This window comes from Mesocricetus auratus, unplaced genomic scaffold (genome assembly GCF_017639785.1).
Source record: "Mesocricetus auratus isolate SY011 unplaced genomic scaffold, BCM_Maur_2.0 Super-Scaffold_100006, whole genome shotgun sequence".
In the NCBI taxonomy this organism is placed as follows: Eukaryota; Metazoa; Chordata; class Mammalia; order Rodentia; family Cricetidae; genus Mesocricetus; species Mesocricetus auratus.
Genome location: NW_024429190.1, coordinates 11,323,006 through 11,347,931, shown reverse-complemented (window position 1 = coordinate 11,347,931; position 24,926 = coordinate 11,323,006). Strand labels below are relative to the sequence as shown.

The 24,926-nt window shown below is 47.1% G+C and overlaps 1 protein-coding gene across 6 annotated transcripts in view; it reads right to left on the bottom strand.

The window, feature by feature from the left end:
- Positions 1 to 24,926, bottom strand: part of Nf2 (neurofibromin 2) — an 85,271-nt gene that overhangs the window by 2,894 nt on the left and 57,451 nt on the right. For 2 of the 6 annotated variants that reach the window (XM_005068930.4, XM_040746796.1), the window contains 6 exons: positions 24,624 to 24,737; positions 21,287 to 21,409; positions 19,938 to 20,155; positions 18,504 to 18,609; positions 15,548 to 15,675; positions 13,183 to 13,348 (listed from right to left, as the gene is read on the bottom strand). In XM_005068930.4, the coding sequence (XP_005068987.1) occupies positions 13,183 to 13,348; positions 15,548 to 15,675; positions 18,504 to 18,609; positions 19,938 to 20,155; positions 21,287 to 21,409; positions 24,624 to 24,737 (855 nt within the window). Of the gene's footprint in view, positions 1 to 10,951; positions 11,539 to 13,166; positions 13,349 to 15,547; positions 15,676 to 18,503; positions 18,610 to 19,937; positions 20,156 to 21,286; positions 21,410 to 24,623; positions 24,738 to 24,926 lie in introns of those variants that run through there. The other 4 variants (XM_005068931.4, XM_021226519.2, XM_021226520.2 and 1 more) reach the window with 4 other exon arrangements.

The following is a 24,926-nucleotide window of genomic DNA, read 5'->3' as shown; positions in this document are numbered from 1 at the left end:
ACCCAGGAAAATGGAGAAGGGGGCAGAGGCAGATATGCCTTCCCAAGTCCCTGACTCTGCAGCTGCCTCCCAGCCTCTCCCCAGACAGAAGCATCTGGCATAGGCACCTGTTTCTCGCTAGTCCTGCAATGGAGCCCTGGGGGGCAAGATTATGTTGATGCAGCCCCAGAGCTCCCCAGAAAGGAGTGTCAGCAACGGCACACTGTCCATCTCCATCCCCCAACCTTTACCTTAGAGCTTGGCCCTAGTGGGGGAACGGGAAATGGGCCACGACAGTAACTAAAGGGGAGACAGGAGGCTGTTTCCGTTCCAGCTCACTGTGTGGCCTCAGTAAACACCCTTGACATCTCTGAACCTCAGGCCTCTGGAGGTAAGCCACAGGGCAGGCTAGCTGGAATGGTTCTTCCCTGGGCCCTGGGTAGTCTCAGCCTGAAGAATCCGCTGTACTCACCAAAGCTCTACAAAGGGCAGGAGAGGGAGACTGAACCCACCTCACCATCAAAAGACAGGCAGCATTAGTGTGCGCAAAATGAGACAGCTTGAGAGCCGACTCTTTAAATCCTGCCAAATCTTTTGGCCTTGAAGTTCCCGACTAACAAGCTGGATGCAAGAAGGCATCTGAGCTGTTTTCTTCAGCGGAACCAATTCCAGAAGCTCTATGGAAGCCCAGTTCTGCCAGGAATGGAGAGGGCTTTTCTTTGCTGAGGCAAACACCCTCCAGACGGGAACTGCATTTGGCTAGGTTTTTTCCACGGTGCCAGCAGAGAGGGGACAGTGGGTGTGTGCCCTGTGATAATGGGGACCACGGCGGTAAAGGAGAGGATGGTGCCAGAGATCTAGGACAAAAATCCTCCCTGGGGAAGGCTTATATCAAAAGGTATCCCATACTTCCGGAACAACCTCAAGAGGTTTCTGGGAATAAGGAGCCTGCAGGCAGGGATAGGATATACCCACAGTCACTTCCAGTGAAAATCTACGTGTGTGAAACCCAAGAAACTGTCACAAACCTATTGGTGTCAATTCCCCATAGCGATACAGGGTATTGCAGCTCCTTCTCAGGGTGGCAGAGGAAACACTCAGCATCCACCTGGTTCATACTGAGAACTCATTAGCTGCCATTCCTAATTGTGGCATCAAACCCCTTCTAGGGGAAGCAAATCAGAGCAGAGCCCTGGTTAGACAAGATGCAGGCGGAAGGGCCATGAACTGCGCCAGCCTGAGCCAGGACAGACACTGCCCTGAGGGGCCTGGCTACTTCCCCAGGCATGATGCCCAGGTTGTGGGGACCTCCAAAAGTCTCTTGCCTGTTTCCACAATGTTGGCTCCAAGAATTCCTGGATCCACTACCCCAGCATGCTGGCTGTCCCCTCAAGGTGCTTGGGGAGGGTTTTGGCAGTATCTGATTCCAGGTACTCAAGCATGTACTTAGGATGCAGAGCTCTCTTTTCTTTTCGGGAAGCTGCTCCTCCCAGAATCTCCCCAGTGCCTCACTGCAAGGTAGATGACCTCTTCTCTCACCAGAAGGGTCTGCCCTTAGAAAAGAGGAGAGCACAGCCAACACTGCAGTGTCATGCAGATGAGTGGCCTTTCAGGGGCTCTAGGCTGGTAAGCCCACCTAACAAGGTAGCTGAGAGCCTCCTGTGATCACTGCCTAGATCAGAGGGAGGCTTGACTTACCACACAGTTCCTGGCACTTCTAACTCCATCAGGAAACCCAAAGTCTGTGGAATTTACAGCATGAGCTCACTTCCCATTGCTACAATGCTTCCAGTGGCCACCTCTGACTGCTGCTCCCTCAGCAGTATCCTTTATCTTAAGACATCAAATGCCCTCCTTCTGGCAGGACTGGAGGGCAGAGCTCACGCAGGAGGGAGGCAGTGGCTCAAGGGTATTCTGGGAGAAGCCTTGAGTGTCTCTCTTTCGTCTGCACTCAAGGCACCCGTAAAGGAGGCACTGCACAGCCAAGAAGCCCTTGTTTTGGGGTGCTGCCACCTGTTTCTATGGACTGTGCTCCTGGCTAGACACTCTGTGGGTAAGCTACCAAATGCCACCTGCTCTCTGTGACACAGGCAGGGGTCATCCTAGGAAGCTGGTTATCACACTCCAAGCAGGAGGTGATCATGAAAGGAAAAGTTCAGGCACAGAGGAAGTGACATTGTTTAAGTCCTTCATAAAACCAGCCAACAAATTTCCTGGGTTTCTTGTGAAACTCTCTCATCCAAAAGTCCTTGAGTCCACAGCAACACGTGGGCCGTCTTGTTGCTCAGTGATAGGATTGGATCTCTATGCACAGTACAGTAACATCTCTGCTTCTAAGAGCCAGAGAGCGTCACAGAGATGACTCTACTAAGATTCCAGCCTCAGCAGGGCATGGTGGTGCAGAGGCAGTGGCCCCTGAGTTCAAGTGGTCTACAGAGAGACAATTCCAGGACAGTCAGTGCTACAAAGAAAAAAACATCTGTCTTTTTTTTTTTTTTTTTGGTTTTTCGAGACAGGGCTTCTCTGTGGCTTTGGAGGCTGTCCTGGAACTAGCTCTTGTAGACCAGGTTGGTCTCGAACTCACAGAGAACCACCTGCCTCTGCCTCCCAAGTGCTGGGATTAAAAGCGTGCACCACCACTGCCCGACGAGAAACCCTGTCTTAAAAAAAAAAGATTCCAGCCTCATTTCCTTTCATAGGAGCCTCATATCATGTCACACTGAGTTGAGAGTTGAACCCACTGAAGACCCAGTCAATGTTCATATGCACTCTTTGGCTGTGGAGGTAGGGTGCAGAATCCCAGCTACAGTGTTCACATATGCTTTTGGCTATAGAGATGTATCCCTTCCACGTGGGCTGCAGAATCCCAGCTATAGAGTTCAATATGTATCCTTTGGCTGTGGAGGCAGACTCCTTGAATACAACTAAGATACCGGGAGACTGTCTGGGCAAGGAGAATTCTCTATTTCATCAGGCAGTGAAACCAAGATGCGCAGGACATGGATATGCCACCAGGTCCAGTGTTTCATGCTGGGACCTGCTTTCTGAACAGGCTAGCTGATCTCATACTGATCAGCGACCATTCTACTATGCATAGTCCTTCAAAACTCACACTGGATCCAGACAAGGTCAACCACAGTCATCTGGACATCAGACCTTGCTCCTCCGGGAAGGCTGGAAACACAAGGAACCAGCCCTGAAGATGACTAAAGAATATGCAGCCTCTTCTCCAGGCACTAGGCTGACCTGCTGATCTCTTTAGCTGTCTTTACTTCTGATTGGAATCAGCCCTGTGAATAATACAGGAGGAATTAAGTTCTCTCCTGACCGAACCCACAGTTAGCCTGTCACTAATCCAATTCCAATCTGAAGAGACCAACTTCCTTTCTTTCTCTGTGGCAGAGCTATGTGGCTTGTTTTTATCATATGGCCCCTGGTCTTCCTTCCCTCCTAAGCATACAGACAGACCCTGGAAGAAGGACCCTTTTTCCTACCCACCTAATTGCCAGGCTGTGGGAAGGGGGAAAGGGAGAGGGAGCCATGTAGCAAAGCAAGGTCACTTTATGTTATGTGGCAAAAATGGACAAATAATCAACTCCAAACAAGTCTGGATTTGGGAGATACACCTGTCTCTTTAAACAGACGGGAGTGCCGAGCGTGGCGGGCACACCTGCAATCCCAGCGTCTGGGAAGCAGAGGCAGGAGTATTATAGCAGGCTTGAGGCCAGGCCAGCCAGAGCTACACAGCAAGACTATTTCAAATACCAAACCAAACCCAAACAAATGAACAAAAGACAAGAGACACACTGGCATAGGCCTGTAATCCCAGGATTCAGGAGGCTGGGACAAGAGCATTCTAAATAGTAAGTTCAAGGCTAGTCTGGACAACACAGATTCTGTCCTAAACAACAACAACAACAACAGAAAGAAAGAAAGAAAGAAAGAAAGAAAGAAAGAAAGAAAGAAAGATAGAAAGAAAAAAAACCAACCCTGGCTGGATATACTGGTGCTAACCTTTAAATATCAGCACTAAAGAGGCAGAAGGAGGAGTACATCTGAGTTTGGGGCCACCCTGGATTACATAGTGAGTTCCAGATCAGCCAAGGTTATATACAGAGACCCTGTCTCAAACACAAAACAAAACAAACCGGTTGTCTCCTGCTCACTGTATGACAGGATCTCCATCAAGATGCTCCTGAAAAGCAGCTCCAGGGCTGGCAGACACCAAACCTGGAAGGTACCTGTAACCAGAGTTGCCCTGCTGATGGCCTAGGAGGGAGGAGTCAGACTGCCAACTCCGCCCATCTATCCTCTAAAAGTCCTTTTGGGGACCATTTTCCAGAGTGACAGGCGGGTAACTAAATGTATTCCAGCATGAAGCCTGCAGCAGCAAGGCTGCTTGATTAAGAATGAATTACACTTTCATCAGCACAGAAAGAAAATTGATTCACAAGGCTGCATTGTGGCAATCTTGTCCTAATGCAAAAGGGAATAGAGAGGCAGTCAGGACAGAGGCAGCCAGTACAGAGGCACTTTTGGTTATCAGTGGGAAGAAAGGCAGCTCTACAATTAAGTGGAAAGAACAAAACTAATCAGGGCACCAGGATTCCTTAAACTAGTCCCTGGGGGCCTTGCCTCAATCCACTTACCCCCAGGGAGAAGAGGAAAGTGGGAGGGGCTGTCTAATTCATTTTAAATAATAAGACCCACAGTGCCGACCCCATTTTAGATACTAACCTAATAACTCCCAGTGCTGAGATCAGTTCGTCCCATAAAAATGCAGTGGAATTGAAATGCAAGTCCTAAAATCATGTTATACTTCCTCTCCACCACTACATACTGAAAATGAAGGAGCGGGGGAGGGCGGAAATAGAAAAGGACATGCAGATTCTCTGGCATGAGGATGCACAGTGAACAAGCAGACTCGAGCAGAAAGGTGACAGTCAGAGCCAGCACCAGCAGATTCAACATGATCTTCATTTGGGTAAGATAAACACTCCCCCTTCTAAACTGGAGACAAGGTGGGGAGTGCTGACAAAGGGGGAGCGCGCTACTAAAAACATGTACATTCAACTCTTCTGCAGTCTTGCTTGCATTCTTCATGATGCGTGCATGATGTGTCCACATGCTATCCCTAAACCGAGGCAGAATGAGAGGCCACAGCCTCCCGATAAACAAATCAAATTCCTTTGCAGAGAATCTGCCCGGGAAATCCCCAGAGAATCCGCTCTGTATTAGTCCATAGGGACATAAAGCAGCAGCAACGTGCCTGGAAATGTCTGCCCGTGTCTCTGCTGCCTGTGATGCTAGAAGGGTCTTTTGCCACTCTGTTCTTCCACCTAACAAATGAACTCATCGGCCTGATTCACCTCACTGGGCACGCAGAGTCTAAATGATCTCTACCAAGTACTCTGGGCAAAAGCCTTAGGAAAGAGGTCCAGATATACTGATGTCACTTTTAAATTGCCAATCTCCAAAGAGAAATCATGGTAAGGCTCACAAGAACAGAACCAGGAGCCTGCAGAATGAGTTTGCATCCCTGCTTTTTCCCTCCCACTGTTGCAGCAACAAATCAGGTGCCCTGGGAGCGCTGTGCTGAAACGAAACGTATCTTCAGAGCCAAGGGGCCAAATGGAATGTTTTACTGCATCAAATAAGGCCCAATAATGGCCCCAGGCACTTTCAAATAGTCATAAAACATTCTAGGCCACAAGGCAGGGATTGTAGGCTCACCACTTCCAAAGCAAACTCCTTTACAGGGTAAAGCTTACCAACCAAAATCAGGATCATGCTGTAGCCTTAGATAGAGACTGGCTGACTCTTCTATCTGGACCTACCAGAAACAAGCAAGAAAATCACAGCCCTCAGCAGCCACAGGACTCTTGGAAACTGTGTGTTAGGAATGGCTTTCAGGAGTGAGTCCGCAGGATGACAACCAAGAAGTGCACCCTGGTTTTTGTTTTAAATCGTGTATATATGAGTGTTTAGCCTGTATGTGTCTCTGTGCCTGTGCCTGCTGCCCCAGGAGTTTAGAAGAGGATGTCTGATCCTCGAGCTGGAGTTAACAGATGGTTGTGAGCCTGGGGTGCCAGGAAGCAAACCTGGGTCCTCTGTAACAGCAGTCAGTGCTCTTAAATGCTGAACCAACACTCCCAGCCCTAGAAGAGCTCTTTAAGACCAGCCCTCAAGCCAGGATTGGTGGCGCACGCCTTTAATCCCAGCACTCAGGAGGCAGAGGCAGGTGGATCTCTGTGAGTTTGAAACCAGCCTGGCCTACAGAGTGAGTTCCAGGACAACCAAGCTATGTAGAAGACCCTGTCTTGAAGAATAAAAACAAAACAAGCCCAGCTCTTAAGACCTTCTGTGTGCTTCCACAGAGCATGGGCACTGAGGAAGGGTCCTGGGGTGATGCAGTTTCTTCTGGGTCTTCTGTGCTCACATCCAGCCTTGCTGCTGCACCCAATCACTTCTCTCCCCTCTTCCCTGAATGGAAAATGAAGGAAGATTCTGGAGCCCGAGGAGCCAGTATGCAGGCTTTCATGCCAAGACTGAGGATGTTCTCTCTACCAGGCAACGCCCCATTCTAAAGCAATCAGGGCACTCAGCCCACAGGTTTGCAGTGAAGCCTAGACACATGAGCTGTGCGTGAACTTCTCAGCAGCAGTCTTTGAGGCTAGCCATGGATACCACAGGTAGCCAAGGAGGCCTGGCTGCTTGTTTTAATTGTGGAAGATGCCTTTCACGCATATTCAATTCTCCCTGAGATTTATCACTTCTCCAGGATGCCTGAAGTGTTCTACTTCATCTCGCAAGCCCTGCATCTCCAAGGAGGCTCTGCAGAAATTGAAGATGACATTGACGTTGGACTTTTCTATCTTCCTGATCCAGGAGAGGCAGCTGGGCTTCCCATAAACGTCAAAGCTCTGCTTTTCCTGCCTCTCCACAGTGGGACATGGAGTTCACGCTGACAGTCTAAGCCATCTACAAATGAAGTAAGCCTTTTCAGTTCCACGACCCCCACAATTCCTTAGAAAGCCGCTGCTCTGTTGGAGGTTATGGACATGAGAATGATGATTTGTTTGCTGGCTCTTGGATCAACTCCAGATCAGGAGACTGAAATACGAATCTTAAGAGACAAGATGGCATGAAGGGTGCCTGCACCATGATGATTTTGCCTCCACACCTGGCTACCACTGTCAGCAGCACTGTGGCTCTGAAGCCCAAACACTCAGGTCTAAGGTGGCCTGTGTGCCCACTCATCTGGGCTCACTCTCTAACTCAGAGCCCAGATACCAGGAACATGTGTCTCTCCCTCCAAGAGTAAAATGAACACTGGTTCCCCAGGGCAGTTTGCTGACTCAGATGCAAATGCCACACTAGTTACCCTGATCATCAACCAGGAAAAGTGGAACATAAGATTAGCAGCAGGAGAAAAAAATCATAACTTTGCAGGCCCAAAGCAAACTGGAAAAGGACTCAGAAAAGCTAATTCTGGCTCTAGAAGTTTCTCACATCCATCTCATGTCAGTTAACACAACTAGTGCTCACCACCAGTGTAGACTTCAACGTGGTGGTGCAACCCATAACTACTCCTTCATCACTGGTGCGCAAGCAGATGTTCCTTTTCATACTGTTAAACCCTCGCTGTGCACGGTGACTTCTCATCTCACCTGGGGGCTGGGGGAAGGAGGATGATGATGATGATGATGGTGATGATATGATGGTGATGACTTGGGGCAGGGTCTCACTGTGTAGTCCTGCCTGGCCTGAAACTTGGCAGGTAGATCAGCTGGCCTTAAGTCACAGAGATCTGCCTGCCTGGGATGAAAGGTGTGTGACACTATACCTGGCAAATTATTTTTATGAACTCTGTGGCCACTGGGATCTAATACAGGGCCTCATGCATGCTATCAAGTGCTCTTCCATTGTCCCTTTTCTTTGAGGCAATATCTTGCTTTGTTATTCTAGCTGTCCTTGAACTTGTGATTCTCCTGCCTCAGTCTTCTAAGAAGCTGGTTTATTGGTGTGAACCATTGCCAGCCTTCATTTACAAGGATTCTATCTCTTAAAAAAGCAAACACTAGGGGCTGGAGAGATGGTTCACTGGTTAAGAGTACCGGCTGTTCTTCTAAAGGACCAGGATTCAATTCCTGGCACCCACATGGTGACTCATAAACATCCGTGTAACTCCAGTTCCAGAGGATCTGAAGTCCTCTTCTGGACTCTGTGGACACCAGGCATGAACATACTATAAAGACATACATGCAGACAATATATTTATACACATAAAAATTTAAAAAGGAATGCAAAAGTTATTGAGAAAGGACAAGTCTACATCCATACCACCCTGAACACACCCGATCTCGGAAGCTAAGCAGGGTCGGGCCTGGTTAGCAATTGGATGGGAGAAAGGAAAAGAACCCCACTTATTGACATCCTCAGAACAAATGGCTAACTGTGGTGTCTATTTGCACACCAAAGCACAAGCTGGCCTACGGGAATACTCAGGACCTGTGGCTCTTCTCACCCCACCACCCTGTCCATCTCCAGCTCATGGGCTTCTCCTCCCCCAGCCTCTGATCATTTCAGCCATGTGCTCTCCCGGCCCCTCCCAATCTCCTTTGCCCACACTCTCTCTTCCTTCCTCTCTTGCTCTCCCCCAACCTCCTCTCAGGGCCCAGTCTAGTCTGCTGGCCATGTTCAGTGTCCTACGCTGGCTGCACTCACCCTCACATCTCCAATAAAACCCCCAGCCATATCTTGGAGCAGTCATGCCCTGACTTTACACACTGAGAATTCAAGCCTTTGAGTTAGCTTCTTGGTGAGCCAAATAGGGAAAGCAAGACCACCACCCCTAGATTGCAGTGAGAGATCTATTCCTTGAAGAAACCTAGGACCAAAACTCATGAAAGCAGAACAAAAGCCAATGTTGGCTAGTTTGCACACAGGGAAATAGGCTCTCAGGAGACTGAAAACTCCAAGTCACCATCAGCATTTACATTTCGGTGGTGGTTTGAATACGAATAGCTCTCAGAGGCTCATATATTTGGATGTCTGGTCATTAGGGAGTGGCACTACTTGACATGGATTAGGAGGTGTGGCCTTGTTGGAGGAAGTGCAGCCTTGTTGAAGGAAGTGTATCACTGAAGTTGGGCTTTGGGGTTTCAAATGCTCAAGCCAAGCCCAGTGTCTCTTCCTACTGCCTGCTGAGATGCAGAACTCTCAGATCCTCTCCAGCACCATGTCTGTCTGTGTGTTGCATGCTTCTGCCATGATGATAATGGACTAAATTACACCTCTGACAGTAAAAGCCAGCTCCAATTAAATGCTTTCTAAGAGCTGCCATGACTAAGACAGTCTCTCATCCCCAGTGTCAAAACAGAGCTCTTCCTGTGACACGAAGGTACTCACACTTCCAAACCCAGAAGGCTCACTTTTCTGCTAGGCTAGCATTGGTTCAGATAGTGGGAATGACTTGTGAGCCACTTCTACACAAGGCAGGTGCCCGTCAATCATGACCCCTGGCTACTAGCCATAGGAACTGCCAATACCTAGCGAATGAAACATTCCTCCAACTTCCTGGACAGCGAAACCCACCTTATTTGGTCTAGACTCGCTGAAAGAACTTACATCACATTGAAAGCTAAGTTCTTGCTTTTAGTAGTCCCTGGTTAATCTGAATTCTCGATTAAATAGAGCCTAGCAACCTGTTTTGAAAACAATTTCACATTAAGATATTCATGTGAGTGAATGAATGAATGAATGAATGCATGAATGAACAAATAAATGGACAAACGTTTCCAATATGCAGTCACTCACTGCTTGATGACTGGGTCATGCTATGACAAATGTGCCATTAGACGATCTTATCACTAAGGGAAAATCATAGAACGTGCTTTTTACACAGACTAAAATGGTTGCAATGCCACTGGATAATACAAACTTATAGAACCACCACTGAGTACTCAGTCAGTCACTGGCCAAATGTCATTATGGGGCATGGGCATATGTTTAAAAACAATACAAAGCTGACTAAAAAGGAAACTTCTTTTGTCTAAAACAACTCAGTGAGAATGGATGAGCAAAATTAGGACCCTGAAGAAAGCAAATATTCTATATCACACACAAAAAGGATGACCCTATGTTCACATAAACCTGCCTAATTTTATGCAGGGAACATCTAATGCACTGGGTAAAACAAATCAGGATTTTCTGCTTGTTCTCTGTTAACCAGAGTTCGTGAACCATCACAGATCCACTTGGGTACCCTGATGTCATGGGGCCACCACTTGGCAGAGATCTACCTGCTTGTCTGTCCTGATGGTCTGCTCAAAGCACATTCTTCGTGGTGTCAGGGTAACACCACCAAAGGGGGCATGAAGCTGAAAAATAGGAGTCCATTTACTGTCAGGCTCAAATGACTCTCAGATTAGTGATCATGCCATGGGTTTTTGGGGCCTCTGAAAGCTCTTATTCACCTGATGAAAGATCTGCCTGGGACTTTAACAGTTACCCTCCTTTGCTGGGACAGTGAGCAAATATGAATCTCCTGGGCAGATGGTTCAGAGTTTCTTTGACTTGACTAAGTGAGGATGCTAAGGGACATAGCCTATACTCCTGTCAGAAAGTGTCGGAGGCCCAGTGGCATTGGGATGACTGGGGATTAGGTGATAACAGAGGTAGGGTGACATTTTAATACTGGGCAAAATAAATTCTCTCTACTGCCTAGGCATGTTGAAAGAATAATCTGCAATGCTTTAATTAATTGACTCAACACAAATGTTGCTTGCTCATCTCTGGGGTACCTGCAACGGGACTGTTGCAGATGAGATTGTCCATGCACAGCTCCCTCCATGCTGTGGGAAGACGGGGGGGGGGGCAAAAATCAAAGTGGCCTTTAGAGCACCCATGGGACAGCCAGCTCACTGCAACTGGCTCAGAGATGTGCCAGTGCTGTGGGTTTGCTGCCCTAGGGAAGAAAAGGGGTGTCCAGAGAGTGGGAAGCTTGAGAAGAAAATGAGAACGAGTGACCACACCCAAAGGAAGCCACCAGCTGTGATAAGTCTGCAGAGTGCACACCACAGGGCAGGAGTGATCTCATACAGAGCCACCAGTCTTAAAAGATTCAGAATGGACCCCATTTCCATGCTTGAGTTATCTGTCAAAGGAATACACCAAGAAGACAAAGGACTTGGAGACAGATCTGACTGGACAGGAAGCCATGACCTTCCGCAGCCCAACAGTGACACGAGATATACAAAGCAACCAGTCCTGTAGCCCCATGACATGCTCTTCAGAATGAGGCAGCCTTCTGGGCCCTGGAGGCTGGTCTGGGTCTCCCAGGGTAGACACCTGCTCTCACCCTTAAAGCATGCTGTGGCCAGGCCCTAGGATTCACCTGCCCTCCGGAGGGCTCTGAGTGGTTCGAAGACACAGACAGGCAAGCTCATGCATGGGTTAGTATCACAGGCGGCAGGACCATCACCACAGACAGAATACCTGGGAATAACCTACTTTGAGGACTCAAATGCAGATAGGTCTTCTGCCTTGGGCTTGAGGCTAAACCAGCAAAATAAAATGAAAGAACAAAGACATACCCTGTGAAATTAAAATGCCACATGTGCCATTTGCAAAGTGCTCAGAAATCAAGACAAGTGACTTCATGTACTTTCACGGCTTGGACACTGGCCCCTCTGGTTTTCAGCACTCCAGGCTTTTATGGCTGAGAGTCCAGGTCACCACAGAGCAGCAGCACAGGCTACTGTGCCCAGATGACAAGGAGGCAGGATGAGGGGTCTGAAGCTGCTCCCTCAGGGCTGCTTTGGATTAAGGATAGAGGCCTCCATATATTGTTTTATTTTGTTTTTGTTTTTCAAGACAGGGTTTCTCTGTGTAGCTTTAGAGCCTGTCCTGGAACTCCCTTTGTAGACCAGGCTGGCCTTGAACTCACAGAGATCAGGCTGTCTCTGCCTCCCGAGTACTGAGATTAAAGGTGTGCATGCATGCCCGCCACTACTGCCTGCTGAGGCCTCCTTTTTATCCCCCTCCCTTTATGAGACAGGCTGAACATGAAATTTCTGTGTAGCCAAAAATGACCTTCGATCTTCCTGCCTCCTCCTCCTGAGTTCTGTGGGCCACCATGCCTGGTTTTAACTCCCTTTGGTATTTAATACTTTTGTTTGAAAGGAGAAACCCAGAAAACAACAGGAGCTGGAGGAAACAGGATATGGTGTGGCAATGCCTCCCCTGGTAGGTTCTCTACTTGGTGTCCACTATAACATGTTACAGTAGAGCTCCCGACAGGAAGATGTGGGTTTCTCCATATTTCCAATGACAACTTAATCATTAAAAACAAGAGACAGTCCTTAAACTGGAGACTGCTTTACCCACTGAAATAAAGAATGAAATTTAACTGCATTAGTTATCATCCAAACTCAAAGAAAAGGAGGCAGGGTTTTAGTCTGTAGCCTAGACTGGCTTTGAACTTGCAATCCTCCTGCCATCCCCTCCTAAATGCTGGGGTTACAACTATCTGTCACCACACCAATCACTTTATAACCCCTGTTTTACATGGGCAATCAGCTAAAAGCAAAGCATTAACTTTCCAGAAAACCCTTTTTGCTTTGCCCAAATAAGAGATATGTACATTCTCGGGGCTGGAGTAACTTCTAAAGTGACAAGCACTCTAAATATCAGGAGAGACAGATGGGACTCTGAGTCTCATAAATGAAGTCCCATCTTCTTAAACATTAAGGCTCTCCTGTATACTTCCTTTTAAGTATGAAAAAAGTTGGAGACTCAGAACATGGTGTTACACAAAGACAAGAGAGAACTCCATTCAACAGCCTTTAATTCACTGTGCTTTCTCATTAAGTAAGGCAGTTCCTTGGGCATAAGTCCTAATGACTTTAAAGACAGAATCACTTTAGTGCTCAGTGATAGATCAAAACCCATCCTCAAACAGGGACTCATCTCATCAGAGCTTTTAACACAAGCTGCACTTCCATCAAGCCAATGGGTTCATGGTCATTGACAGATTAAATTCTCTTTCTGTCAGGAGTTGAAAAATCCCCTCAACTAAGTACATGTTAAAAAAAAGAAAGAAAGAAAAGAAAAAGAGGCTGGGCTCTTGAGGAAACTAGATGCCAACCTCACACTTCATTAATAAGTATCCTGCTCATCAACACCCAGGGATTCGGATACCTTTTTAATGGTATTGTGCTTGCTGCTGGTGCCGCCCCTGTCTGAGTTCTCGTTGTGTAGGATATCCAAGGCTGTCTCCCTCTCTTTGAGTTTCAAGGCCTCAATCTCTGTCTTGAGTTCATTGAGCTGCTCTTGCAGATGCTTGCTCTTCTCCATGTACTCCACTCTGTGGCAAGAGGAAGCCATGCATCAGAACTGGGCAGACACTGAAGCATGGAAGAGACACATCGAGACTTATAAGCTGCTCAGTATGGCAGCCAGGAGCAGCCTGCGGTTCACACTGGAACCTGGCCACGCAGAAGCCAAGGGAGTTTGGGCTACCCACTTAACTGCGATGAATCTCATTCCACATCAGTGCAGTTGGGATAATTATTACAGAGCCTCTGGTCAGGAAGAAATAAAGTGTAGGAAGAAAGCCCTGTATAAACTTTCAGGGTGCTCTCCAAATAACCCCCGCCACAGACAGCTTTCAGTTCTACATGAAGAATCACATCAAACAAGTCCTGAACCCCAAACACTCTTCTGTTTCTGCTTTCCTGAAGCAGTCAACCAAGTGATCCCACTTATCCTGAGACCGTTAGGAAAAGATGGCAGACACTCAGCCAACACTGAGAAGAAACAGGTCTCCACTTTCACCTGAAGAGGTGAAACTGTTTAACTATAAGAGCATGAACAGAAAACTATGTAACACAAATATAAGGAAACATTCTAAATGGATTACTGCAGCTAGTCCATGAGTCTGCCAGCCTGTGGAGAAAATGAGTGCTGCTGTAGGCTGAATGTAGTGTTGTCCCATTCATAGGCTGTGGCCAACTCACTCAAGTATTAGGAGGTGAGGCCCTGGGAAGTAATTAGTTCATCCGCCTCATGTTGGGATTTACGTCCTTAAAAAAAAAAAAAAAAAAAGACCCTAAAGAGATCCTGCACATATGAGCACGCAGCAAGGGCCATCTGTGAACCAGGAAGAGGACTCTCATTGAACTCTGAGTAGACAACGACCTGACCTTGAATCTCTAAGTCTTCAGAACTATGAGAAGTAAATTTCTGTTCTTTATAAGCTTTCCAGCCCCTGGCATTTTGTTATAACAGCCAAACACACTAAGTCAGTAAGAAAATACAAACTATAAAAAACCAACGCACAGGACAGGATGTGGCCTTATGCTGATCACAACCACATAAACATGTACATCTGGACAATAAGAAAGGACTGACTCTGATGCTGACAGCAGCGGCTCTGGATCACAGCTCCTTAGCTGTTCTTAGTAGAGGATCAAAGGAGGATAGCCTGGTTCATGATGGTTCCTGCTGGACTGCAGAGTGCTATGCTGAGAGTACCACAGTGAGTGGGGGTTTCAATACTTGTCCTGCTCCTCATCAGCTATGTGATGCCGGGTGACTCATTAAACTAAGTCTATTTGCTTTTATACAACTGGAACACTAAAACTGGTTTTTGGAAATAGAGCCTTATGCAGCCCAGGCCAGACTTAAATTTGTTATGTAGCCAAAGATAATAATGCAGTTCTGGTCTTTGTATCTCTACTTCCTGAGAACTAAGATTATTGGCGTAGGCATCATGGCTGACTTATACTGTGCTGGAGATTGAACTCAGGGCTTAACACATGCTGGGCAAGCACTCTACCAACTAAGTTATATCATCAGACCCTAAAACCTGCCTTTGATGCCAGTGAAATGTTTGTTAACTAGTATGAGTTAAATAAGACAAACCCTAAAAAGCCCAGACTCACAGGTGCTCAACCCACAGGGCCTCCGTGATGGTTCTCTGCCAGCCGTGGCTCTATTAACCAACTTACTTCTGGCTCAAGGCCTGAGGGGGAATCTTACTTATCTCTCATCTACCACGGGACTCCTCCACTTCCGCTGACCACTTACAGAAGCGGCTGTGGTCTGGCTGGTTGTCAGCATAGAGGAACTGGTTCCAACAGGACCCAGGCTTTGCTCAGCTTAGAAACCCTGTCTTGTTTTTTGTTTTCTTTTTCTTCACCTTTGTTTTAGACATAGGAACCACTGCTGAAGAACATGCTGAAGAAAACTAGTTAAGTACTATGCAAACAACAGTCTGACTGCGGGACTTACCATGATCCAGTCTTTTCTTCAGTCAAGGCTTGAACCACTATAAATTCCAGGCCACCAATCAAGTGTTATTTTTATTCTGGGACACTGACTGCTGTCCTGATCGGTTATCTTTAATTTCTAATTAGGAAATTTGTTCTCTAGTGGGTGACGACAGAGCAAACCTTTGCAGGGGTAATGACTGACTGCTGTGGTGACCTCTGTGTCCCCAGACCAAATCTACTCTCTCATGTTCACAACTGCCTCGAGCAAGAAGGCCACAGAGGGTACATACTTTTCTTTCTCTATCTCCATGGAAAGTCTCTTCATGTCAGTATCCTTGAAGTCGAATGACAGGCTGTCACCAATGATGTTGAAGCTTGGTATGTCAGGAGGCAGTGGGGCCGGGATTGGGTTCACAGGCTGTCAGTGAGAAAGCTCAGATTAGGAGGTTTAAATTACACAGGACAAAGTCCTCTACACTCAGCACTGCCAGCGAAGTGGTCCCAAAGCACCCACATTCAGACAAAGGCACTCTTCTCTCCTCAAACCTCGCCATTTCCATGATCGTTTGAATCAAATACAAACTTGCACTCAGCTTTTCGTGTGGGAAACTCCCAGGCATGGGGCTGTGAGCTGGACACAGAGAAGACAGGCTCCCTGGATCTAAGCACATGAAAGTCTCGCTCAGGAAGCAGATGTCTACAAGTTCTCACAGTAAGGTAAACACTAGCCAGGACAGGAACAGAGGCTTAGGAGGCTGGAGGGGGTCACTAGAGTACTGCTTCCATGGGGATCAGTGAATAAGCCAAAGAAGGGTATCAGGCAAGAGGCATGGTGGTAGGCAGCAGGGTGAAAGGGGTCCAACAGGAGCACTGGGCATCTGAAGGCCCTGTATGGAGGCTGGTAAGAGACTGGCTTTGGACCAGAAAGGCTTTGCTCATATGTTAGGAGCTTAGATCCAGAAGACAGAGTCAGAGGAGGGCTTGAAATAAAGTGTGAAGTCACTAAACTTGTCTGCAGGACCTTTTCACCTCAGAACAAAAGGTCACCTAACATACAGCCCCTAGCTACCTCCCAAGTGTCCCCCATTATTTGTCCCGTTAAATCATAACCAGTACTGCTTATTATCCCTTGGACCGTGCCAATTTGGCATTTGTGTACGTCTGCATGTGTCCTTTCTTTCTTTCCGTCCTGGCTCCTTTCCTCTCTCTCCCTCTTTCCTTGTCATTGTCCATGGTACTAGGGTGTGCGTGTTAGGTAAACGCTCTACCACTAAGCTATATCCCCAGCCCTTTTGCTGTCATTTTTGAGATAGGATCTCACCACATAGCCCAAGCTGGTCTCAAGCTCGTGAGTCTTCTGTCTCAGCGTTCTGAGTACTAGGATTACAGGTGCATGTCATCAAATCTAGAAAGTTCTCCATTCCTTCTTCCAGGTTCTCAACTCCGTCCGTCTCTCGCCCTCTTGGCGAATGGCTGCTCTTTCCCTTTGCAGCTCTTTAGCATGTGTGCACAGGGCTGCAACAGGTCTTTCCCTCAACCCCACACTGTCAAATTCCCTCGTGGCTATCTTCTCCTTTCTCTGCTACAAACTTCCTGAGGGCACACTGTCTTTTTCATCCTTGGATTTCTTACCGAGTCTGGAACAGTGTGCAGAAGGAACAGAACCTCTGAACTTTCATTTATGGCGTTGAGGTCTAAGGCAGGGTCTGTGGCGAGCGTCAAACATGGCTCTAACCGGGGACATCTGGGCCCTACATATACTCTGCTTCCAGAGCTGAATGCTGGGTATATGAGAGTCCGGTCTGTGAAAATTCATCAGGCTGGATAGTTGGGCATATCTTACACTTAAAAAAAATCCCAGGAAGGAAGAACACTAGCTGTTACCTTTCTGGTGAGAGCAGAAACTGGCCTAACCTCTTTGGTAAGTATCACAATTGAACACCTGACCTCACAGTTCTACTTACAAGAACTGAATCCACCAATGATGCCACATATGTGTGCAAAGATTTGTGTTCAGGGATGTTCAGTGCAGTTGTATTCAAAACGGCTACAGAAAACATCGTAAATACCCATCTATAGGGACTGGCTAGCTGAATTACAATCCACCCATAGGACACGATGTGATTAAGGAACCAGTGTGTTCTCCTCCAGAACACATTGCTAAAGGAAAGAGCAATTTATAAGGTTTGCTCCAATAGATGTTTTAAACACATGTATTTCAGGTACACAGCCCAGCTGAGTCCTCAGACTATCACAGTTCCAGGTGTCACCTGAGTGTGACCACCAGAGAGATCTTGAGAGAAGACATGAGCCTGATTGACACATCACACCCAAGAGACAATAGATTGTTGTTTGGGGGTTATCTGTTACCCAGGAATAGATAATAAGGACACATGGCAATAGCAAACTGCTCGCATTTCCCCAACTCAAACCCTGGGCACTTATGTCTCTGTGTCCTGAATACATCTGTGCAATAAGTGAATGTGCCATGTGCACAAATGTGCAGTGTGTTTGTCATGTACACAACTGTGCAGTGTGTGTGGCATATGTGTGAATGGGCTACGTGTTTGTGCTGTGAATACATTGTGTCCTTGCCTAGAATATCCCATTCTCTTTCCTGCTCAGCAGGGAATCCAGCTCCTCTGCAAAAACGCAGCCATACTAAGCCTTTCCTGTCTGCAGAGCTGGGTGTGATCTGGGCACCTGTGCATATCTTCAGGACAGAGACTGCCAGTTGATGGTATGACAGGGACAGAGACCAAGTGAGCGAAGGCTTTGCAGAGTGGACATGCAGAGGAAAGGAAGGGAAGTGACGTCTACTTATCTCGTGACCCCATTTAGTACAAGTCAGTCTCCCATACCCAAAACTGAGAGGTTGGCAGCTGGTTCTGGCACAGCAGTGTTTCACTCTGAGGTGTAGAGTCAGTCCCTTCACAGAACTATATTATGGCACACAGTATATACTGACAGCTGAAGGATACATTTAGCTTGGCATTAGGGAGCTAGACAGCAAGCTCTCTTGAGTGTAGAGACTATAGCAGTCATAAACATTCCAGAGTTAGAAAGAGCCCTATGGTCTGCTGTCTAAGCAACAAGAGCGGTAACTGACTAGCTAGCCCAAGGCTGAATTGCAGACTAGGAGGGTCCTATGCAGGCTTTGCTTTGTTTTGCCACCCTGAAGGCACTGTGAGGTGAAGTGAAGAGCTGGGAGGCTTAGGGAAGTTGCTAGACTGAGCCCAGGCTCACTGGATATGTGGGCTTGGTGGCGATCTCCATGAGCTTCTGCTTGGCTCTTCGCTCTGCTTCCCGGGCTTCCTGAAGGTCTTGCTTTAGCTGATCTGCCTCTTTGGCTCTGCAAAGAAAGAAAGGGATGTCAGTTCCATAGAAGGGGGCAGGGAGAGTGAGTAGACATTTACCTTACTTCCAGAGCAAGGACCTGAATTAACACTGTACATGGCACCTAACAAGGCAAACAAGGACAATGTGACAGGGACATTTACAGGAAGCCAGAACGTCTAAGGTAATAACAGTATTCCTGGGTGCTGTTATCTCAATGGTAAAGCTAGATTAGAATATGGGGTACTTGTTGGGAAACAATAAGAGGCAGTTCTGCAAGCCAGTGAAGTGGTTTGTGCTTGTGGTACCAGCTACCCCAGAAGCTGAGGCAGGGGAATTACTTAAGGCCAGGAGTTGGAGGACAGCCTGGGCAACACAGGCAGATGCAATCTCAAAAGAAGAAAAATAGCAAGTGTGGTAGCCTATGCCTTAAACTCCAGCACTAGGCAGCAGAGGCAGGCAGATTTCTGAGTTTGAGGTCAGCTTAGTCTACAAAGTGAGTTCCAGGACAGCCAGGGCTATACCCTGTCTCAAAACGAAACAAACAACAACAAAACCAACCCACCTCTGAAACAGGTTGAGAGGAGGGAGACACTCTGTTTCTGGGTGAAGAGTGGGATGGGCAAAGGAGGGCATCACAGCTTTACACTGAGGACATCATCACAAGCCTTCCACTGTGCCACAAAGGGTAGAATGTGGAAAAAATTGTTTCTTCATACCCCAGTAAAGCACTGTACATAGGTTTTACATCGGTGCTGGGGACACAAACTCAGGTCCTTATGCTTGTGCAGCAGGTACTTTACTGATTAGGCCATCTCCCTGGCTCCACTTCCCTTTAAAAAATTATTTTATTATGTATATGGGCGTTGTGCCTGCATGTATGTTTATGTACCATGTGCATGCCTGATGCCCATGGATGCCACAGGGGGGGTTGCATCACCTGGAACTAGAATTACAAATGGTTGTAAGTCACCATGTAGGTCCTGGGAATCAAACCCAAGTTCTCTAGAGAGCAGCCAGTGCTCTTAATCCGTGAGTCATCTCTCCAGCACACTGCTCCCCCCCTCTTTTAAAGGCAAAAAAGGCCTCTTCTTATCTCTTTGGCTAAAAGCAGCCTCTGGATATGCTTAAATGTTATTTCCTGCAAGCCTCACAATTAGGAGGCATGATAGAAAGGTTCCCTGGGCAAGAGAACTTCCATCCCACCAGCCTGTCAGGGCAGGAGTCCTATAGTCCTGTTCCCACAACAGAAAAGACGTCTAAGGATGCTGCACCCACCTTGGGTAGGGTTGGAACCAAGCAAGCAGCCCTTTGCCAGCTCCAGTACCCAGGACAACCACTCACCTCCTCTCTGACTCCTCGGCCATCTTCAGGGCCAGCACTTCAGCCTCCAGCACCTTCTGCTCCATCAGGCGCTTCTCCTCCTCTGTCCGAATGGCTGTGGCCTTGATTCGCTGCATCTCCTGCTCAGCCTCTGCAGCCTTTTGTGCCAGAAGCTTGGCCTCCTCCTCCGTAATCTGTGCCTTTTCAGCCAACAGGTCAGCTGTTTCCTCAGACCGCATCTGGGAAGGAAAGTGATCTCAGACAGTGTACAAGCTTATCTCCCCACATCTGGCCTCCCAATGGCAATAAAAACCAGCCTTTTATTTTTTTTAACTTTTATTTTTATGTGTATAGGTAGTATGTATGTATGTATGTATGTATGTATGTATGTATGTATGTATGTGTGTGTGTGTACCTGTATATGCAGTGCCTTTGGAAGCCAGAAAGGGCCACTGAATCCCTCGAGGCTAGAGTTACAGAAGGTTGTAAGCTGCCCGGTGGGTCCAGGGTATCAAACCCCCTTGCTAACCACTGAGCCATCTCTCCAGCCTCCAGGAGCCAGTCTTAATCTTCCTGTGCCTTCCCACTGAGAGATTCTCAGTCTGTCTGACAACAGATGACATGTTACACACTAACTACTCAGCTCTGCAGGCTCCATCATAGGAAAAAGAAAAAAGCATTCTAGGTAGAGAATGCATTCCAGCTAAAGCTTATGTTTGTAGGGAAATAAGCAATTTAAATTCTGTTCTGTCCCTTTAAGTCAGTGATTCAAAGGCAGGAGTCATGCCCACTGCCTACTCCTGCACAAACGTCTGAGACTATTTTCCTGCAGTGCTGGAGAATTAAATGCAAGGTAGACTGAGCATGGTGGTATGCCTCTCCTCCAATCATGATCAAGAGTGCAAGGTTTTCCTTGGTTATATAATGAATTCGAAGTCCAGTCTGGGACACCTGGAACCTGTCTTCCCACTAACCACATCTAAAACTGAATATATGAGAACAAATAAAAACAGAATCTTGGGCATGCTAGAAAAGGGCTCTGTTCCTTACCCACATCCCAGCCCTAGGACATTTTTGAGGCTGGAGTGGCATTACTGGCAGCTAGCAGGTAAAGGTAAGGACATTACAAGCATCCTTCAATAAAGAGAACTACTCCCAGATTATGGTTGGTATTACTCCCCAAGAATTGGTAGGGCTAAGGCCAAGAACCCCTGATTCAAAGTTATGAAAGTGGAGTTTGTCTGCAAATGAACTTAACCTAAATTTTGCAGAAAGAAAAGGTACTGGTGTTTTAAAAAGTGAAGTAAATCACGGTCCACAGGAGGCTTAACTGCACAGGTCACCTCCCAGAGCCCTCACGCAGAAATCACCAGAGCTTCATTGGCCATCGCTGCTTCTTCTTTCATCTGCAGAAGCCTCCTCTCTAACTCATCCCTTGTGCGCTCAGCCTCCTCCCGCATCTGCTTCTCTCGAGCCAGCCGCTGACGCTCCATCTGGGAGGAAAGAACAGTGCCAAGTCTCAGTGCTGCAGAAACCCAACAACGCCAATTTCTGGGGCCTACTCTCCTCTGGGGATCCTGTCACAGTGTCTTCACTTTTGTTAGCCTGGGTCATTCTTGCTGTCTGCTGCCCTCTGTCCTAAACTAACTGCAGAACTAAAAGCTGTACTCCTTGAAACAAATTCCGTAGGGAATACAAATTACAAAACCCAAATTCAGTCTCCACGTGCAGAGAAAAGTGCATTCTTGCACACAACATGGCCTGGCCTTACAAGGTCCTGCTGTTTGGGAGACCCCCATGGCTCTGCTCTGTGACTCTCAGCTCTCCACATAGGTTCCTTCTCCCCAGAACAGTGGCCCAGAAAAAAAAGCTCTCTGATCTGTTCAGATGAGCCACCTTGACATTGTTAGTCCCCATGGCCCCTTCACACAATTTCATCCACAACAGCGCCACTTTCTCCCATTACTTACAGAGAATGATAGTTGTCACTCAGAATTTCACAGCAGGAAGCTGCAGTGGCTTTGCACAGTCTTGTATAGCCCCGTGTGGAGGCAACTCAGAGCCAGGCAGGAGCATAGACCCCACCCTTATAGAAACAGCACAAAGCCTCTACTGCCACCCTCTAGCCTTCTGGATCACAGTGTTAATTGGGCCACCTGCAAGCTTAATAAGGGGACCAAGACTAAAGACAACACAGTTTTCTGTGACTCCAGGGCACTGAGTTCAGAAAGCAGGAGCCGGAAGTAACCAAGGTACTATTTTCTGCCTTAGATAACAAAATTATGTTTAATTACTCCTCTGGCTTCAATCTCACCCAAACTCTAGTACTACAAGGCCACCCTTTCTAAATATGAGCTCCCTAAGCACCCTGTAATTGAAAGAATCATGCAAAACACCTAAGCAATAAAGCCAGTTCTTTGATTTTCCTCTTGACCTCAGTGAACAGTTGGCAATCTGTTCTTCAATTTCCATAAAATATAATTTCCATTATTCTCCTTTTGAAAAAAAAAAGACCAGGCTGTCCCCCGTTCGCAGTCTTGTACTTTTCATGAGACCTTCACCCTAAATAAGGATTTCCTGCTTTCAAAGCAGGTTATGACTTATAAAGATTTCCAGGTGCAATGTGTTCTCTGAAAAGAGGCATCACCAGCCCCACTTGACAGATGAGAAAACTGAGTCACACAGATAAAAGATTTAGCTGTAAGGTCACCATGTTCCACTGGACGGCATTTGCACTATTCGCTTCCAGGGCCCAGGGGCCTTCACGCTCCTCGATGCCTTTAGATCTCTAACTTCTAAACTTTCCTCTGCTGAAAGTGAGGTCAAAGAGTGTGCTTCTTAAAGTCGTCACTACACCCCTATGCTAGCTTAGTAGTTTTTGGTGTTGTTCAAAAGAACCTACACCATCATCCCTAAAGCATTAGAAAGAAGACACTGATGGCCCATTGTCCCAGAAAGCAACCAGCTCACTGGCTCAAACGGGGCATTTCTCTCTAAAGCCTGGGGCTGGGAGCCAGCCTCTCTGGACTTCCCAAATCAGAGAACACCACACAGACTAATTATTACACCTCTGAGCTTACAAGTCCTGAGGGGCGGCCAACTGCAGCTGTAGCTACTCTATCAAGCAGTTCATTCCAAGCCACAATTGATATTCTTAGCAGCAAGGCTCAAATTAGCTGTGGACTTCAGTGAGCAGAAACATCGATGCAGCCAGTGCAGTCTGCTGCTAGGTGCTGGTGGCACCTCCTGCAGAGGCCAGCCAAGTGTGCCTAGGTTGACCTGCAGCGAGGAAGTGCAGCGGGAGCCTAATCAACATTCTACAACATGCACTGAGTGCTGCCCTGCATCCTATCACCATCTAATTAGAAGGGCACTGACCTGGCAGAGGAGACAGACATAAAAAAGGACAGAGACACAAAACCATGCCTGGCTACCTTGTCCCAAGCCTGTGATAAGTATAGAAATGCTAAAGACCTTTTGTTTTTAAATACGCTATTAGAACTTAGTGTGAATTTCCCTTAAATTTTTATTTCATTTATTTATCTGTGTATGTAAGTATGCATGTGGTAGTCAGAAGATGACTTGTAGAAGTGAGTTTTCTCCTTCCACCGTGTGACTACTGGGTATCTAACTCAGGCTGTCAGGTTTGGTGGCAATTACCCTTACCCACTGAGCCATCTCGACAGCCATGTGCTTATTTCCATAGCAGACACCCCATTATCTGGGCATTAGCTAAAAAAGATCCAACAGGAATGAAATAAGAGCAGGTATGTCTATAACCAGGCTGACAACAGCCATCCCTTATCTCTAGGCCAAGACTGACCAAAAGTCATATCATCAATTAAAACAAGGTCTTTAGGCCAAGTGTGGCGATGCACGCCTTTAATTCCAGCACTCAGGAGGCAGAGGTAGGCGGATCTCTGTGAGTTTGAGGTCAGCCTGGTTTACAGAGCAAGTTCTAGGACAGCTGGGACTGTTGTACAGAGAAACCCTGCCTTGAAAAAATAAAACAAAAAAACACAAGAGCATTGGTTATTATTATTCATTATTGTGTGTTTGAGTGAATGCATGAAATGTGTGGTACGTGTCCTATGGTACAAGTGTGGATATCAGAGGGCAACTCTGTGGAGTCCGTTCTCTTTCCATTTCTCATGGGTTTCGGGTATCAAATGAACAATGTCAGACTTGCACAGCAAGTACCTTTCCCTGATGAGCCACCTTGGCAGTCGTAAAACCACGTCTTAGCTGGGCGTGGTACATGTCTGTGATTCCAGAATTCTGGAAGCTGAGGTAAGAAAACTGTCTTGAGTTTGAGGCCTGACTTGCCTCCCCAGAGTGTGCCAGGCCAGCCAGGACTACATAGTAATAATGTGCCGCAAACAAACAAACTAGGGACTGGAGGAATAGCCCAGTTAGTAAAGTGCTTGCTCTGCAAACATGAATACCCGAGTTTGATCCCTAGTACCCACAAAAAAGTCAGACACAGTAGCATACTAGGGAGGCAGACACAGCCAGAGCCCTAGGGCTTGCTAGCTTAGCTTTATCAGTGAGCCCCCTGGCCACTGAGAGACCCCAGCTCAAAAGACAAAGTAGATGTTCTTGAAGAATGATAACTAAAGTTGGTCTGTGGCCTCCAAAATCAAGAGCACAAATACATACATGTATACACAAGCCACCCGAAAGAACGGAACCTGAAGCCTTACTCACCTGCTTTCTCGCCTTCTCTTCTCTGGCCTGGGCTTTCATCTGCTGAACTTCTAAAGAGTCAGCCTTCCTTCTCCTCATAAATAGGTCATGGTTCCCAATACATAGCTGGAGAATCTGAGGCCACAGAAACAGAGAACATGCTAAGTGTATACATTTACTTTGCTGCCTACCAGCCCACCGTGCCAGCATCTGTGAGCAGCAGTGAGCCGAAGGAAGACAGACTGGGGTAAGCACAAAAGCCCTGCTGATGTCTCCTAATGCTCTCAGTTCTGGGAACATGCATGAGGAAGGTGCCTCAGACAA